This window comes from Motacilla alba, chromosome 5, assembly GCF_015832195.1.
Source record: "Motacilla alba alba isolate MOTALB_02 chromosome 5, Motacilla_alba_V1.0_pri, whole genome shotgun sequence".
NCBI classification, from domain to species: Eukaryota; Metazoa; Chordata; class Aves; order Passeriformes; family Motacillidae; genus Motacilla; species Motacilla alba.
In genome coordinates this window covers 19,068,138-19,083,623 of record NC_052020.1, presented here as the reverse complement: position 1 = coordinate 19,083,623, position 15,486 = coordinate 19,068,138, and the positions used below count along the sequence as shown (strand labels likewise).

The 15,486-nt window shown below is 43.2% G+C and overlaps 1 protein-coding gene across 8 annotated transcripts in view; it reads right to left on the bottom strand.

Moving 5' to 3' along the window:
• The window catches only part of LDLRAD3 (low density lipoprotein receptor class A domain containing 3), a 104,621-nt gene extending 89,442 nt beyond the window's left edge, over positions 1-15,179 (bottom strand). For 2 of the 8 annotated variants that reach the window (XR_005257149.1, XM_038138755.1), the window contains exon 1: positions 14,668-14,831. Coding sequence is in view for 5 of the 8 variants with exons in the window: in XM_038138755.1 (XP_037994683.1) it covers positions 14,668-14,751 (84 nt within the window). In the remaining 3 variants the exon portion in view is untranslated. Of the gene's footprint in view, positions 1-12,237; positions 14,632-14,667; positions 14,837-14,942 lie in introns of those variants that run through there. The other 6 variants (XM_038138758.1, XM_038138759.1, XM_038138757.1 and 3 more) reach the window with 5 other exon arrangements.
• Between the last annotated feature and the right edge of the window lie 307 nt (positions 15,180-15,486).

The following is a 15,486-nucleotide window of genomic DNA, read 5'->3' as shown; positions in this document are numbered from 1 at the left end:
TCATAAAACATTGGGAAAAGCAGAGAAGTGGAACTGACAGCGGCAACTACCACTTCCTAGCGTCTGACTTAGCAAATCAATCGGAAATCAGCTCCAGCAATTAAGTGATAATGAATTATTGATGACACTCACTTTGGGGAACTGAGCATTACCAGCATTTAGGAAACTAAAAAAACTGAGGTGGGTAAGTGCTATCCCATTTTTGCAGATGGCACAAGGCCAGGCAGACAGCAAACAATTCCGCAACATTACGCCTTGCCGAGGATCACTTATCTCTAGCATGTTATCTCAGTTCTGTTCGTACATGGTCACACATCACCTTGATTTGTAACATATTCCTGCCTCAGAGAGGCACAGTGAATGCTCCAGGTACAGAATTCAATAATTTCAGTAACCACATCCTACTACCATTTCAGAGGTGGGGAGAAAAAGGCTGCTCAACGTAAAGGACAGCAATACTGGAGCCAGGGAAAACCACTTTAAAATGTGATCGACAACATATGTTCAGTGGCAGAATCTGCCCTTGAGAAAGCAAAGAAGGTATTCAAGCTCCACTATTTCAAGATACTTTAAGTCTGTGCTTAACATGCGTTTAAGTCAGCCAACTTATTTTGCCAATGCAAATATATGCAACTAGAAACTCAAAAGAAAGCCAAGAATTCAGTCTTGGATTTAAAACTCTTGCCAGCCACTCAAGACTGTCAGTAATGCCATACAGGAACATTTCCTATCACTGACACATAAAAGTGATCTAGGAAAGAGAACTCGCTGCACTCCTACCACACTTCACAACTGAGCTTTCCAACTGATGCCATTATCTATTTATACCCTTAAAAACCAAACAGACAAAGGAGGATGTGAGCATTCACTGCACATTATCTATCCTGCCCCTTCACAATTTTTCATCAGACTTAGCAAGCAGACAGGCTGTTGTCTGCATGCACTTAAAGGTAAGTCTCTCACACTTGTACAGCTTCCACCCTCAACAGCAGCTGCTGGAGCTGAGGCAGACACACATGCAGCTTTACAAATTAGCGGCCGTATGTCATCCAACTGGTGTGAAACACCACGATGTCCCTTCAAACACCACAATGGTTACACACATGCGAGTGTGCTGACTCCTGTCAGCTCTCTGACAGGAATGCTGGTGACATAAGCTTCAGGAGGAGGAAGATGAATGTCAGTACCTGCCGCGTAATCCAGCCTTGCAGACAGGATGCCTTTCAGGGAAGGGCAGCTTTCTGTGTGGAATTTGAGATGACCAGAGCTAGGGTTCAGCCCTGCCACAGATGTCTTACATGATCATATTATTCTGCTTTCCTTGGCTTCAGTTTTCCGTATCTGTTAATGACTACTAATGCTCTTCTATCCCATGGGAATACTGCCAGCATCCATAATTTATGTTTCCACCCTGCTTGGATACTGAAAAGATGCGTACCTGAAGACAAATGCTGATCAGTTGTTTGCCAAATATATAAACTGTTTTTAAAGAAATTTCATAAAAAAATCCAACTATTAATATTAAAACCCATCTGTGTATCATATAATAATTAAGGAGGGAAAAGGCCTCAATAATCACTGAGTCCAAGCATTAACCCAGCACAGACAAGTTCACTACTACACCATATCTCTAAGGACCACATCTACATGTTTTTTGAATACTTCCAGGGATTGTGATTTCACCATTTGCTGGGCAATCTGTTCCAATGCCTGATCACCCCTGCAGTGAAGAATTTTTTTCTTATTCCCAACATAAACCTGCCCTGGCACAACTTCAGGCTGTTTCCTCTTGTCCTATTGCTTGTTACTCTGTCTGCCTCACCTCACTACAATGTTCTTTCAGGGTGTTGTAGAGAGCAGTAACATCTCCCCCCAGAAAAGCCTCCTTTTTCTGCAGGTTAAACAACCCCAGCTCCTTCAGCTGTTCCTCACAAGACTTGTGCTCCAGACCCTTCACCAGCTCCACTGCCCTACTCTGGACTCATTCCACTACACCTCAATGTCTTGCAGTGAGGGGCCCAAAACTGAACACAGGATTCAAGGTGTGGCCTCACCTGTGCAGAGTAGAGAGGACAATCATTGCTCTGGTCCCGCCGGCCACACTATTGCTGGCTCAGGCCAGGATGCCATTGGCCTTCTCATGTTCAGCTGCTGCCAACCAGCACCCCCAGGTTCTTTTCCACAGGACATCTTCCCAGCCACTTTCCCCAAAGCCTACAGTATTGCATGGGGTTGTTGTGATCCAAGTGCCTCAGGACTCAGCACCTTGCCTTGCTGAACTTCACACAGCTGGCTTTGTCCCATTGATCCAGCCTGCCTAGATCCCTTTGCAGAGTCTTCCTACCCTCCAGTAGATCAACATTCCCACCCAGCCTGGTGTTGTCTGCAAACTCCATTTATTCCTCAACAGTAAACAGGCATTTTTATATTTTTATAACCAAAAATCTTTGAGGTATGCAGGTATACAGCTAATACACAGTTCTGGGATTCTGACTAAAATAGGTAGAACCACTCTTTAACAGATAAGCAGGAAGGAGTTTGGGAAATTGCAGCTTCAACTACCAACTAGACCCAGTTCACATAGTAACTCTCTAGAGATAAGTTATCCCCCTAGACCTAAGAAACTCAAACCATTTTAGATACAGAAATTAACTGTATTTACACTTACAGGTCCAACGAGAACACCCGGTATGGTTCAGTTTCTGTTTTCCTTTTGCACCTACCCTTTACTTTGTTTAATGCAGGGATGTGATTAGTGGGAAAAGGGAACAACTTGGGAAGCTTGTTTGAAAACAGATTATGAATCTGTACGTTTCAAAGTATCCAAAAATCACTCCGCCCTGGAAACATGCAATGACTAGCTCTTGGTATAGCTACTTACACCTAGGGTTTAATTTTGACAGCTGAGCTCACTCAAACTGCTCTCTAACCAAAACATTTACCACAGCATTTCAGTAACACATTTTTTCCAACACAACAGGCCAACACAGTCCTTCTAAACCAATGTGAACAATGCTGGAACAGTAACTAAATCTGCACCAAGTTAGTTTTCTTACAGGAATGTAAAAATAGCTTGGAAGACTTGTGTTTGCAAACACCCAACTTATTCCATCTTCAAGGGCCAGACCGGCAAAGGTGCAAAGACCATTCTATTTCCTCAATGTCACTGCTCCTTTGAGACATCCCATATCAGACATGCTTCCTTTACAAAATGGAGATAACCACATGATATTTTAGAAGACTAAATCATGCACTCTTTACTGGATTAAAAACTGGCTGGATAGCCAGGTCCACTGGGGAATGAACATACATCCAGCTGGTGGCCAGTCACAAGTGGTGTTCCCCAGAGCTCAGTGTTGGGTCCAGTCCTGTTTAATACCTCTATCAATGACCTGAATGAGGGGACCAAGTGTCCTGTCATCCAGGTTGCAGACAGTGCTAAGTTGGGCTGGAGTGCTGATCTGCTGGGCAGGCTGGATCAATGTACCAAAGCCAGCTGTGCGAGGCTCAACAAGGTGAGGTGATGGATCCCAAGGGAGCTGGTGTTACTTAGCGTGGAGAAAAGGAGGCTTAGGGGGACCTTATCACTCTCTACAAATGCCTGAAAAGAGGTTGTAGCCAGGCGGGGTTTGGCCTCTTCTCCCAGGCAACCAGCAACAGGACAAGAGGACACAGCCTCAAGCTGCATCAGAAGAGCTTCACGTTGGACATTAGGAAGAATTTTTTCACTGAAAGGGTCAGCACTGGAACGGGATGCCCAGGGAGATGGTGGAGTCCCCACTCCTGGAAGTATTCAAGAAGCGACTGGATCTGACATTTAGTGCTACAGTTTAGTTGACATGGTGGCGTTCAAAGGCTGGACTCAGTCTCGAAAGGCTTTCCCAACCTTGATGAGTCTGTGATTATATGTGGGCTTAATTTTAACAGGATCTAATGGGCCTTACAGAGGTCTCTTCGATACAGGCCCAAAGGAAGTTACACTGATTGCTTCTTCAACTGGAAAGTTTGCTCACAATAGAGATCTGCCTAATTTTGCAACTACTGATGAGAAAACTAAGTACCAACACTGCAGGAAAAAATTAGCTAAACCATGGCTGAGCAGTTTCCCCATGAGACTACTCACAAGGAGCAGTGGCAGTCAGCAGGTCAGCAGCTCTGGATTCAACCTCAGTTAGGACATGAATATCCTGCCAATGATCAGCACTGTTTCTTGTGTTTCCAGATTTCATTTGACTCAGCTAATTGGCCATTAAGCTCCAATGAGGTGGACATTTATCTACAGATAACACAAGGAAATTGGAAAGTAAGCAGCCTGAGGCTACCCTGAAGACTGTTAACCAAATAGCAAGGCAGAGCTCAATTAAAACAATTCATCAGAAAACCTATATAGTCCATTGGCAGATTTTCAAGGATCCCATTAGAAATTTTAAGGATACTCAATCTGATTAGATGCTGAAGTCTATCTCATGTAGAAACCATTAATAAGTAAAGAGCCTTTAACTTTGAAAGCCTGAACATTACCAAAGCCACAGCAGGAAGAGACTCTGGGCCTTTCCTGTGTAACTAACATGCACAATTTTGCATAAGAATGGCAAACCCTTCCCGTACTAGACTGAAAAACTATATTGAAAAACCGATGAAAAGGTACAGCTGTGCAAACCAATGTCATCAAGTACCCAGCACTTTTGGGTGGACTATATAATGTAACTAAGAGACAGACACTCTTACATGCTACCTCAAAAAAGCTTCCATGCAGGACCTCTGAATCAGGAGTATTCCATGAAATGTCTAATACCTCAGTTATTGAAAAGGGCAGGCATTTCAATCACTTGAAATTGCAGTGCAAATAGGAAATTACACTGCAAAACATTTTGTCTCTCATTTTATGAAAACTTGAAGAAGAAAAATGGCTATTGTGCTCTTAACCTTAATGGACGTATAATTCAAGTGCAAAATAAGGTCACTGCTATTCTGGACTCTTTTGTTGAAAAGAAAGGTTGCAATGAAAAACATTTCAAAAAACATGATGCTGTCAGTAATCCCTATAGGGGAAAAAAAAATCTGACAACACTACTTCAAACTTGCAATTTAGAAGCTCACATCCCTCATGGAAGATTTTCAGGGTACAACTGGTACTACCGACTCGTATTTTTTAAACAATACTCTTAGGAACTCTACTATCAATGTCCTTTTTATCTTCCAAGTACTCTGTTAATGTTCTAGATAGACCACTTTGATCCTTGGACAGAAGTACATTCTTGATTTGTATACTGCACATGGTAGCTCCATTTTCAGAGGAGATAAAAAGAATAGGTTCCTGAAATTTAAATACTGCTTGTAGATAACAGAGGAAGTCCTCTATCTGACTGCAAAAGGACAAATGCTTGTGATTGGATTAAGAATGTGTAAGCTGAAAAATATCACAGGGATTCACTTTTCTCTTCCCTCCATACTTGCTGATATTCAAAACCAGTATATTCACAAGACTGAAAATGCCTAAAAAGAGTAGGTAGATCTCACTTTTTTAAAACAGGGCTACCTGTCTACACTTCTTAGAGAACATAAATCAGAATTCCAGCAGGACTCAATTAATGGCAAGTTTAACATCTAGAACCCTGGTTACATAGTAAAATGAATTACCTGTTCATTTAAAAGTTCACAATGTTTTGGGTTGGTTTTTTTTTCACAATTCTACCTGTAACTTCATTTATGCTTTCATTTCACTCACAACCAGGTATTGAAATTCAGCCATATGGCATTGTTTTCCCCCCCTCCACCTTCTTTCTACCTTTCAAAAACTTGCTGAAAGGAAAAAGAAGCCTTTCTTGAGTTTGAAAGACAGCAATCACCACAAACGCTGTTGTTCTTCCTTAGCAAATTCTGAATTATGCCTACTTAATTTAACGACTTGGTCTTTTAAAAGTGATTGAGCAGTAAGTTCTTCCAGACTCCAGGATTTTACAAGTGCAGGCTGCTTTCTTCCAGAGTGAGCAGATCTTGATCTCAGCACCTGTACTGTGCCTTTCCAGTTACACAAACAAGCTAAGACGTTCAGATTTTACATGACACCAAGGCCTTGAGAAGACACATTTCTCACTGTTGATCAGATCATGGAAGATTTAGTTTGGCATCTTCAAGATCACCCATCCAAGATTACCATCAGAGCCCCAAACTCCTCAGGTGGACAGCCATTCTCCTCAAGACAAAAACCATGCACATCAGGTTCTACATAACCATATATTCATTTTAGGAGTGTGCAGCTCCACTAAGCTTTTAAGACTTCACAGTTTTAGACCCAGCCACAAGAGCAACCTGTGCCATTGGCAGGAGGCTGGCTAGCAGGTTAGGACTTATTTGGCCACTGAAACTCATTGATTGCAGTGTGTTTCCTTTGAAGGTCACACATGCTGACTCTACCAATTTTATGTGTTTATGAAGAAGTGATGTGCTTTGGCAGGTGAAGCAACTCTACATATTTAACTCTCTAACTAGTCTATGACTGCACATATTTAACAATGCATTCACTATGATTTAGCAATTTAAAAATCACTTCTTGCATTGTGTCAAGTAAATACTATCTGTCCCTCATAAGTGATCCCTGAGAAATGGCTCATTAACTTAAGATGCACAATTCACTTATAAATTGTGCCAGAAACTGAGTAAGACCAAGTCCCATGTAGTCTGCTCTTACTAAACTCCACCTCCCAAACTCAGCAGCAAAGTCCTACACAGCCTAAAGCTGAGCCTTAGCACACAGCATAGCTAAGCAATGCATAGGGAGGACAGGGAGAAGAAAAGCAAGCCCAGCACTGGTGGCAGAGTGAAGCAGAGCACTTGCAATGGGTAGAGGCAACAGAAAAATGACAATTCCTGACTTCAAGTTTGGCATAGATATAGTAAGTATACATAACAGCACCTTTCTTTTTAAGTAGAGAGGCATGAGGAGGAAATCCATGGCTAGCTCTATGCATCAAGGGTGAGGTCATGAGGCACAAAGGAAAAAAAGAGAAAAGGACACTGAGAGAAGAAAGGAAGTGAAACAAGTCATCTATGAGAAGAAGCATGTAAAGACTAAATCATCAGCATGCAGCTTCACAACAAGAGAACAAGGATGCAGGCAATGAAAGAAAAAGAAAGGATTTTGAATCTGACAAGAAAGGGATTCACAATCTGAGAAATAATGGCTATCTTTAGCTGCAGGATTTTAGCTAAGCTTATACAAAGAGCAGCAGAAACACTTAACAGCCCTTAACCAAACTTCTTATTGCACTGGGAGACAGCAGCAGAATACCAGCCCTGAGACTGAATTAGCAGCCTCGAAACTCAAAAGTGCAAGCTAAAGTATTCCCTTCTGTAGCCAAGTGTGAGCAATGACTGCATTGCCTGTCAAGCACTCACTATTCAGCAGGTTTGACACGGTCACGGGCTACCTGTGCAGAGCATCCCAGACAAGCAACAGTACTTCAAGGTGTCGACTTCTGCCCTGCCTCACAAAAGGGAGAAAAAGTGCACCTTAACAAATACATGGATTTTCATAGGGACATCAATTTGTGTGTCTCTATCATGCTTCACATCTTTGTACACCTAACACTCCTGTGTTTGAGGAATCTTAATGCCTTTATGCCAACAACAAAAAGAAAGGAAAAAGCCAGGAATACTTGACTAAAAATTATCATATCGAGAAAAATCTACTTACCTCACATCCAATCCATACCAGGCAATGCAGAACATCTCTTAAAGGCAAAACCCACTATTTTGAACAGTAACAACATATGCCTGATATTTGTGGCACATAGCTCTGGACTAAAACTAGGGTAGTACTAACAGCATCAGAGAAAGATGGTAAGAGAGCTGGAGTCAAAAAAAAAAAAAGAAAAAAAAAAAAGAAAGAAAATTTAAACAAGTAAAAGGGGAGGGAATACATTGAGAAAAGAATTAAATCTTGCCCTAAGTCATACCACTGATCAGTAACACAACCTGGAGTAGATCCTCTAGCACCAAGACCATGAACAGCTTTGTCCAGAAGAATACAAGTCTTCAGTTGACACAGATACACATGGCTGGCCATGGTGTTCTGTCTGGAGCTATGAGCATCATCTGACTCATTAACAATTGAAGTGATAAATTCATCCAAAATACATAAAGCAAGAGAAATTACTCCAAGGAATGATGGAATCTGAACACAAATACTTAGTAGCCAGAATTCATATCTTAATTTTTAATGGAACCACAACCTACTTGCTGCAGTAACATTATTATATTTTATGAAAACAGAGATAAAGCCTCACAGGAAAATGTTACCTAAAATCAAACTTTTCATCCAACAAACCCAAGAGTTTCAAAATAGACCAACATAGGATACCTCATGTGATGTAACTGGTTTCCATCTAAAATTTTCAATAAGAGAACCCTGAACCAGGAATCTTCCCGATTACATTCCCTAGGAGCCATCTGGAATCTGTCTAAGAAGATGAAAGATAACAACATAACACCAGAGACACAGAGCAAGGTGTGGCACTTGGGGATTTCTCCTTTAATTTAAAAGGAAAAAAACTAATAAGAATCCCTACTAAAGAATAAAAATAGCACTAAAACATGAAAAATTGTATTTTTGCCTCTATTGAAACAAGCTATTTCATAGCAGCATACTTCAACCATACATTCACATTCACACTTTCACAACAGCATACTTCAACCATATTCAACTTATCCACTTCCCAATCTTCAATAAATTAAGTCTCACGGGCTCCTTGAGAGATACCAAAGCCATTTTAAAATAGAAATATTTGTCTAAGAAGACACAGTATCAGGACCTCAGAGTTCATTAGCTCCCAATCCTACATGATCCCAGATTTTAGCAGTTTCACAGCCACATCACCTTCCATTCATTACCTCAGCTCCCTGTTCACTCTGACATGTGACACAGCAACTTACTCAACCATTTACACATTGACAAAGAGCAGCTTTGCTTGATATATTTTAATTGTGACAAGTTCACAGCTGTCGAGCCCATGGCTGGAAGAAGAAACACAGAGGAAAAAGTTATCAGCAGCCCCTCCACCCCCCCGAATTGCTTCCACTTTCATTTTGCTCATATGGGGGTCTTTTGATTATCCACCCATATGATTTCCCAGTGCTTCAACACATTTCTCACAGCAAAAGGAGCTACCAATTATTTCTCTCCAACTTCCCAAGAGCACCCATTTCTATAAGCTGCAACTAAAATAAGTATGTGATTCCACAAGTTCCTTTGCAACCAAGAAGTGGGTAAGAGCGGATCAGCATAAGCAGCTGAGAACAAGGAGAGACCAATGGCTCCATTTAGAAATCTCACTGCCTCAGCACTTCCCATGTGCAAGTTAAAACACACCCACACACCAAGCCAGCAACTATTACACCATCTTCTCCCCTAAAAGGATTTTTCTGTCCTGATAGACAACACTGCATGCAAGGTGAGGTTGGCCTAAAATGCCTTTTAGTCTGACAGTTTCACTAGCACAAGAGGCTGCATGAAAGAAACTAAACATCTGATCAAGTTACTGCAGCTTACAAGATTCTACATGTCAATCTGGACACACACACAGAGTCCTTGCAAATGCAAAACCCCATTGATCATATAAATCAAAAGTTTCACTATCAGAGGTAACTAATTTAGACAAATGCTTTCTGCCATGGTGTTTTGTTTGCTTGTTTTTCTTAAGCTATTTGTTTAATTTTCAATGTTGGGGTTTTTTTGTTTTTGTTTCTTAATATATATGAGCTCGTCCTCAAAAATTCTACAGCAGTCAGTGAATGTATGATAAACTGATTATCCTAATGGCCAACTATACAATTACCTCCAGCCATGATCTATTTACATTTCAAGCAAAGGGCAATCTGTCATTCTATGTTTCACTTGAGAGCACATAATTAAAACTGTTTTCACTTGAAATACTGCATTCTGCATCTTAGATATAGCCCATTATGAGGTTCTGCCAGGGCAGAAGAGTTGTTTTAATACTTGAAAAGACAAAAATGCCAAAACTCAGCTATTGAGACCCAAGATGTTTTTCTTTCCTCATCTTCGAAACTTGCCAGCTGATAATGAAGCTGTTTTCGAATCCTTTCAGACTCTGAAAATGCCATTTGAAATAGTTATCACAGAGTGCCTTGTACCAAAGCTAGAATATCCACAGCTCCAGCCTGCAGCAGGCAGGACAACTGAACAGCCTACCAGGCTTTCTAGCAATTCATAAAACTCCTCAGCTTCTACAACAGACAAGAGACTAGAATGGAGAGCACTGCTACCATCATAGCAGATCTCACGCTACAGATTTTTCAGGCCTGCTCCATTATTGCATTTCTGCTCACATGGACAGAGAGAGTAACCACAGAACAGGATATATGAGAGACACTATTCTTGTAAAATGTACCAGTTTGTAAAAATAAATTAAAATTTAAAAAACATAAATAACACGAACAAAAAACAAAACAAATTCTTTCTCCCAGTGTCAAACTGATTTTTAATTAGGCCTTCCCACATTGCCCTGAAACACAGAGATGCTTGAATCTCAGCTCAATTCATCACTGCTACCTAACAAATCAACATATCCCTGTAACAGTCTACCACATTTACAGCAAAGGGAGCCATTTTATTCCTCACCCAGTAGATAATCAGCGTAAGAATGAAAGCAGGATGCAGGCTCCTATTGTCACAATAAAAATATTATAGTATCACCAGGAAACTTTTTTTCTCTAAGGAGTTATGGAGCTTGCTGGTCTCGGTGTATCAGGCACTCCAGACTGCCTGCTTGTAACAATTTATTTCACATTTGTACAAAAGGTGCATTTTTACTACCTATTTTCTTTATAACAATCTCCATTTCCCATCACAACATGTGACTGCAACACTGAAGTCATGCTTCCTCCCTCTCAACCTGGCAACTGCAGACTCTTTGCAGCAATTATGCCAGGCGAGATGGGATGGCTGGAAGCTCCTGGGCCCTGCAACTCCCCACATTCAGTGAGTAAGAGAAATCTGTTTAAATCTAGCCAAGGACACACTTTCCCCAAACCATACTCTGCTTATTTCAGTCCCTGCACAAAAAATCTACTTGCAAGAGTAAAGTCTGACAACAGCCTCAAACATCAAATGTCGAATAACCAGAAACTGATTCAAGACAACTTGTGTGTGAGCACAGGCTCCTGTGAGAAACCCCATTCTCCTCAGCTTGCCTGGGGAGCTTTGCATTGGAGGGAGTACCTCTGAGGCTCTCATTATGACCACTGGCAGACTCACATCGTCAGCAAATAGCCAGTGCTTGTTATTTATTACTGTCCCAAGCTGGAAGTTTCTTGACTTACCAACTACAGGAATTTTTCTCCATCTCTCCCACATTGATGTGCTACCCATGCTCACAGCTGACTTATATACCAAGGAAGACAAACACTGGTTATGAAGCACTAGACTCAGCTTAAGAGTTTTTAAGAGGACTGCCTGAAAAACACAGAGCAGACCTACTGAATATACAATACACACGAGTCTTCAAGTAGAGAGTGTTATTTTTCTCCCTCAGCTTACCCAACAGTGGGGACCACTACTCAGCATTGCTGATTACTCCTGCCATGCAGTACATAAGATTTTCAGCAAAGAAATTCTACTATTAGCAATATCTCTGAACGTCAGTACAAATGAAGACCCATGTAAGGAAGTAATGGCTATTTCCTTAACACCACGTGGAAGTTTTAAGTTAGCAGATATTACACAACGCAGACTAATGCGGTAACATGACTCTTCAAATAGCTCCTACCCCTGCTTGATTTTAGGGATGTTCTGGTTTTTTGCAAGATTTTGAGGTGAAGTTGGAAAATGTATTGAAAGCACACATGTGGCCCTTCATGTTTATGCTGTCTGTGGAATGGGTGCTGATTCTAACAATCTTAGACCAAAAGACAGGAGGGAATAAGACAAAGAAGCCTCCCCTTAATACAGAGCAAGCTGAGTATATTTTAAGAGGCATAATATCTACATTATATATTTAACTAATGTATCAGAAAGGCCCTTATATTGAACTGTGACACCTGGGGATGATACTTAGAAATCCCAGCTGTGCCTTGCATTTTGATTCTCCAGTCAGTTAAAGACTAACATTTTAAAACCTTCTTCAGTTAAAACACAAAGGTCTGTAATTGTCCAAAGAAAACAGTGTCCCCTTTTAGCTCACTTTGTAATCATACTTCTAAAAGCACTTAACTTACCTGAATGTTTGTGACTCCTGCCATCATTTCTCTTCTTAATGGATAATATACAGGTTGAAGAAAAAAATACATATATCAATGTTCAAAACATATTCAGTAGATTTAGGTTTCTTTAAATTAAAAAAAAAAAATCTTGAATACACAGTACAGTGGCAGTCAGGACCACAGAACTCATTTTTCTGTTAGGGATTGTTTACATTTTATTGGTTTTTCAGCTGTAGTGTACTTGCAATTCTCTCAAACAATCCTTTCCAAAGCTCACTGTAACTGTGCGTAGATCAGCTTGCATTACTTCATACAAGCAGTAGAAGATAAACATAGATGTCTGTTTTCTAATCAACAGGCCTTCTTCTATATTAACTTAACTCGATAATGTTGTTACAGTCTGAGCTGGAAACAGGAATCCTTGCAGGACCTAACCTACATCCAGGAACTCCTGGGCTGACAGTGAGCCAAGTAAAGTGCTGGAAACTGGGTCACACTATGACATGTACAGGGCAGCAGGAGGGGATCAGAGCTGAGCCTGACCTGCTTATACTGGCAAGAGCATGAGAGATGAAAGAAACTGGGCGCATGGTGTGTGAGCTGCCCAAGAGCTTGATGAGACTTGAAATGAGATGGGCACTAGAAGAGGAAAGGAAGGTAACCAGGAAGCTCCTGTGCAGGGAACAGAGGCTGAAACTTCAGATCCACAGTCTCTTTCTGATCAATTACCAGTTAGTTACCAACTGAAATTAACAGGCCCAGTGTAAGTTCAAACTTGAATATCATGACAAAGTAAAACCTTTCCCATGCAGATAGGCTCTTTCAGGATGAAAAGCACTATTTGATACAACTACAGTATTATGAATAAAGACAAAAATAAAATACCAACTTTGTCTTGCAAAGATTCACTGCCAATGCAAGTCAACAGTTAATTTTGCACGCCAGCAGAACAACTGTTTAGACAGGGACACTACACACTGTTTATCTTCTGTTAACTGAAATTCATCCCTAGGGTTTCAAGGTTTCCCATCTGTACCCAAAAAAGATTCAATAGGAAAAGAAGTATTTATATTTTATATCAGGAGTTACCAGAAGTAAAATTCAAAACAGAGTGAAGGCCAGGCAGAGACAAACTTACACTCCCTGTGGGAAGCTTGCAGGGGTGCCAAAATATACAGAGGAAGCAACATCTAAAAAACAAATCCCTGAAGACCCCCTACTTTATTATTCAAAAGAAAAACAGAACACATGAAAAAAGAAGTTTCAGAAATTTCTTTGAATCTGCCCCAAAGTAAGCCAGAGTGTCTGGTTAAGTAACTGCAAGAATGTTGTGCAAGAACCGCAGCCAGTAGTCAAAAAGCTGAAGTACCAACTTCCACACAAGAAACAGGTCTTTGTCACTGCCCCCAAGCCAAGGTGGAGCAGGAATATGGGGTGTGGGTGGCTGGAAAACCTTCAAATGTAAAGATCGGTATCTTGTAGATGGGAACCCTCCGAGTTAATCTAAGGGTGGTATTACAAGCAAATATATTCAACACATGGAAACATATAACTTGCTGTGAATAATTAGATGAAATTTTGGCAGCAGCAGAATGGAAATTAATAAGGAAGAAGGCAACACAATCCAGGTAAACAAACCTGAGCTTCGTTTGAAGCCTCCCAAAAATGGAACGGCGGAAATAGTTTTGCAAAGACACCTAAACCTCCAAAGACTTACGAATGTCACAGTCAAAGTTTGCAGTTGCCTAATTTCAAAACAGTGTGAGTCCTGTAACTCTTCTCCTCCTTCCTACCATCTACACCAAACTCCAACTTTTACTATAGAAGCTGTGAAACTTACAAGTTCTTCATGACAACAAATACTCTTAAAAGACAAGAAAAGAAAATAATTTGAGCTTGATAATCTGAGTTTTACACACTGTGTGTCATCACTTCATCGCCAAGGCGTGATTCGGAAACAGACACAGCAGCATGCAGCCAGGCTACTTACACTGTCTGGAAAAGCGCCCGCTAAGATCATGTTGCAGAAATAATTCACACCTGCAGCAAAGCTGCACAAAACATCATCAACTCGCCAATTTTGACAGGCATATGCCGACCGTGGCGGGGAGAAAGAGTTTTTATATAGACGAATACGACCAAGAAGTATGAAATCCCCTTTCCGCACCCCAAGTAAAGCCAGGCAGGACCCGAGCGCTTCCCTTGGGCATATCCCGCCGCGGGCCCACCGCCGCAGGGTCGCCCGCACCAGCCACGGCCTCCCTCGCCCCGAGGCGGCCTCGCAAAGGAGAAGGGGGCCCGCCCCGGGATGCACCAGCGGAGCCGCGGCCCCTTCGGCCCGGCGGCGGCTTCGACGCCGGGTTCGGCCCAAGGGCGCCCGACCCCAAAGCCGGCCCGGCCCCGCCGCCCGCTCCATGCGCCTCGCCCCACGCCAGCCCCGCTCACCCCCGCTGGGGCCGGGACCACCCCGAGCACGCCCCGAGGGGCGGAGGGGCCGAAACGCACACGCCGCACGCCCGCCGTGGGCATCCCGGCCCGGCCCGCCCGGGGAGAGCGGCGAGAGCAGCCCGGGGAGGGGCGGCCGGCTGCGCCCCCGGCCCGCCACGAGCCGCCCAGGGAGGCGGGGGCGGCGAGGAGGCCCCGGCGCCCTCCCCCGCCGAGCGGAGCCGCCCCCTCGCTCCCGGGCAGCGCCCCGGGGCACCGCCCCCGCCCGCACTCACCCGCCGAGCCCAGCAGCAGCCACAGCAGCCACATGGCCCCGCGCCGGCCGCCCCGCAAACTTCGGGGCTGCTCCGCCAGTCCGGCCCGACGGAGCCTGCGGCGGGGAGCGGCGGTGCGGGGGCCGGCCCGGGGGAGGGCCCGGGGGTGGCGCCGCCGCCGCCGCCCCGCCCCGCTGGGCGGTCGTGCCCACCCGCGGCCGCCACCGCCCCGGCCCGCACGGCTGGAGGGCCGCCTCGTCTCCCCCACCTGTGCTACCTATCAGACACCTCCGGCCAGTTTTGACGGCTGGGTTGCGGTGGCATTAGCGTGTCTTAAAACAAACTATCCGCTTGCCGTGCAGCGGCGGACAGGAACCCTTTAGGAACACCTGGAAGAGATGGGTCAGAGCTGCACCCCTGCGGACATGCAGGGGCATACGTTCTCGTTCAACACCTTCTGCAACGACCAAGGGGTATATTGCTTTCAAAAAGCCTCTCCTTACATCTTCTGATGCATGCTCCTCTAAACTTTATTCCCTAACTTGAAGATGAGGTATTTCCATAG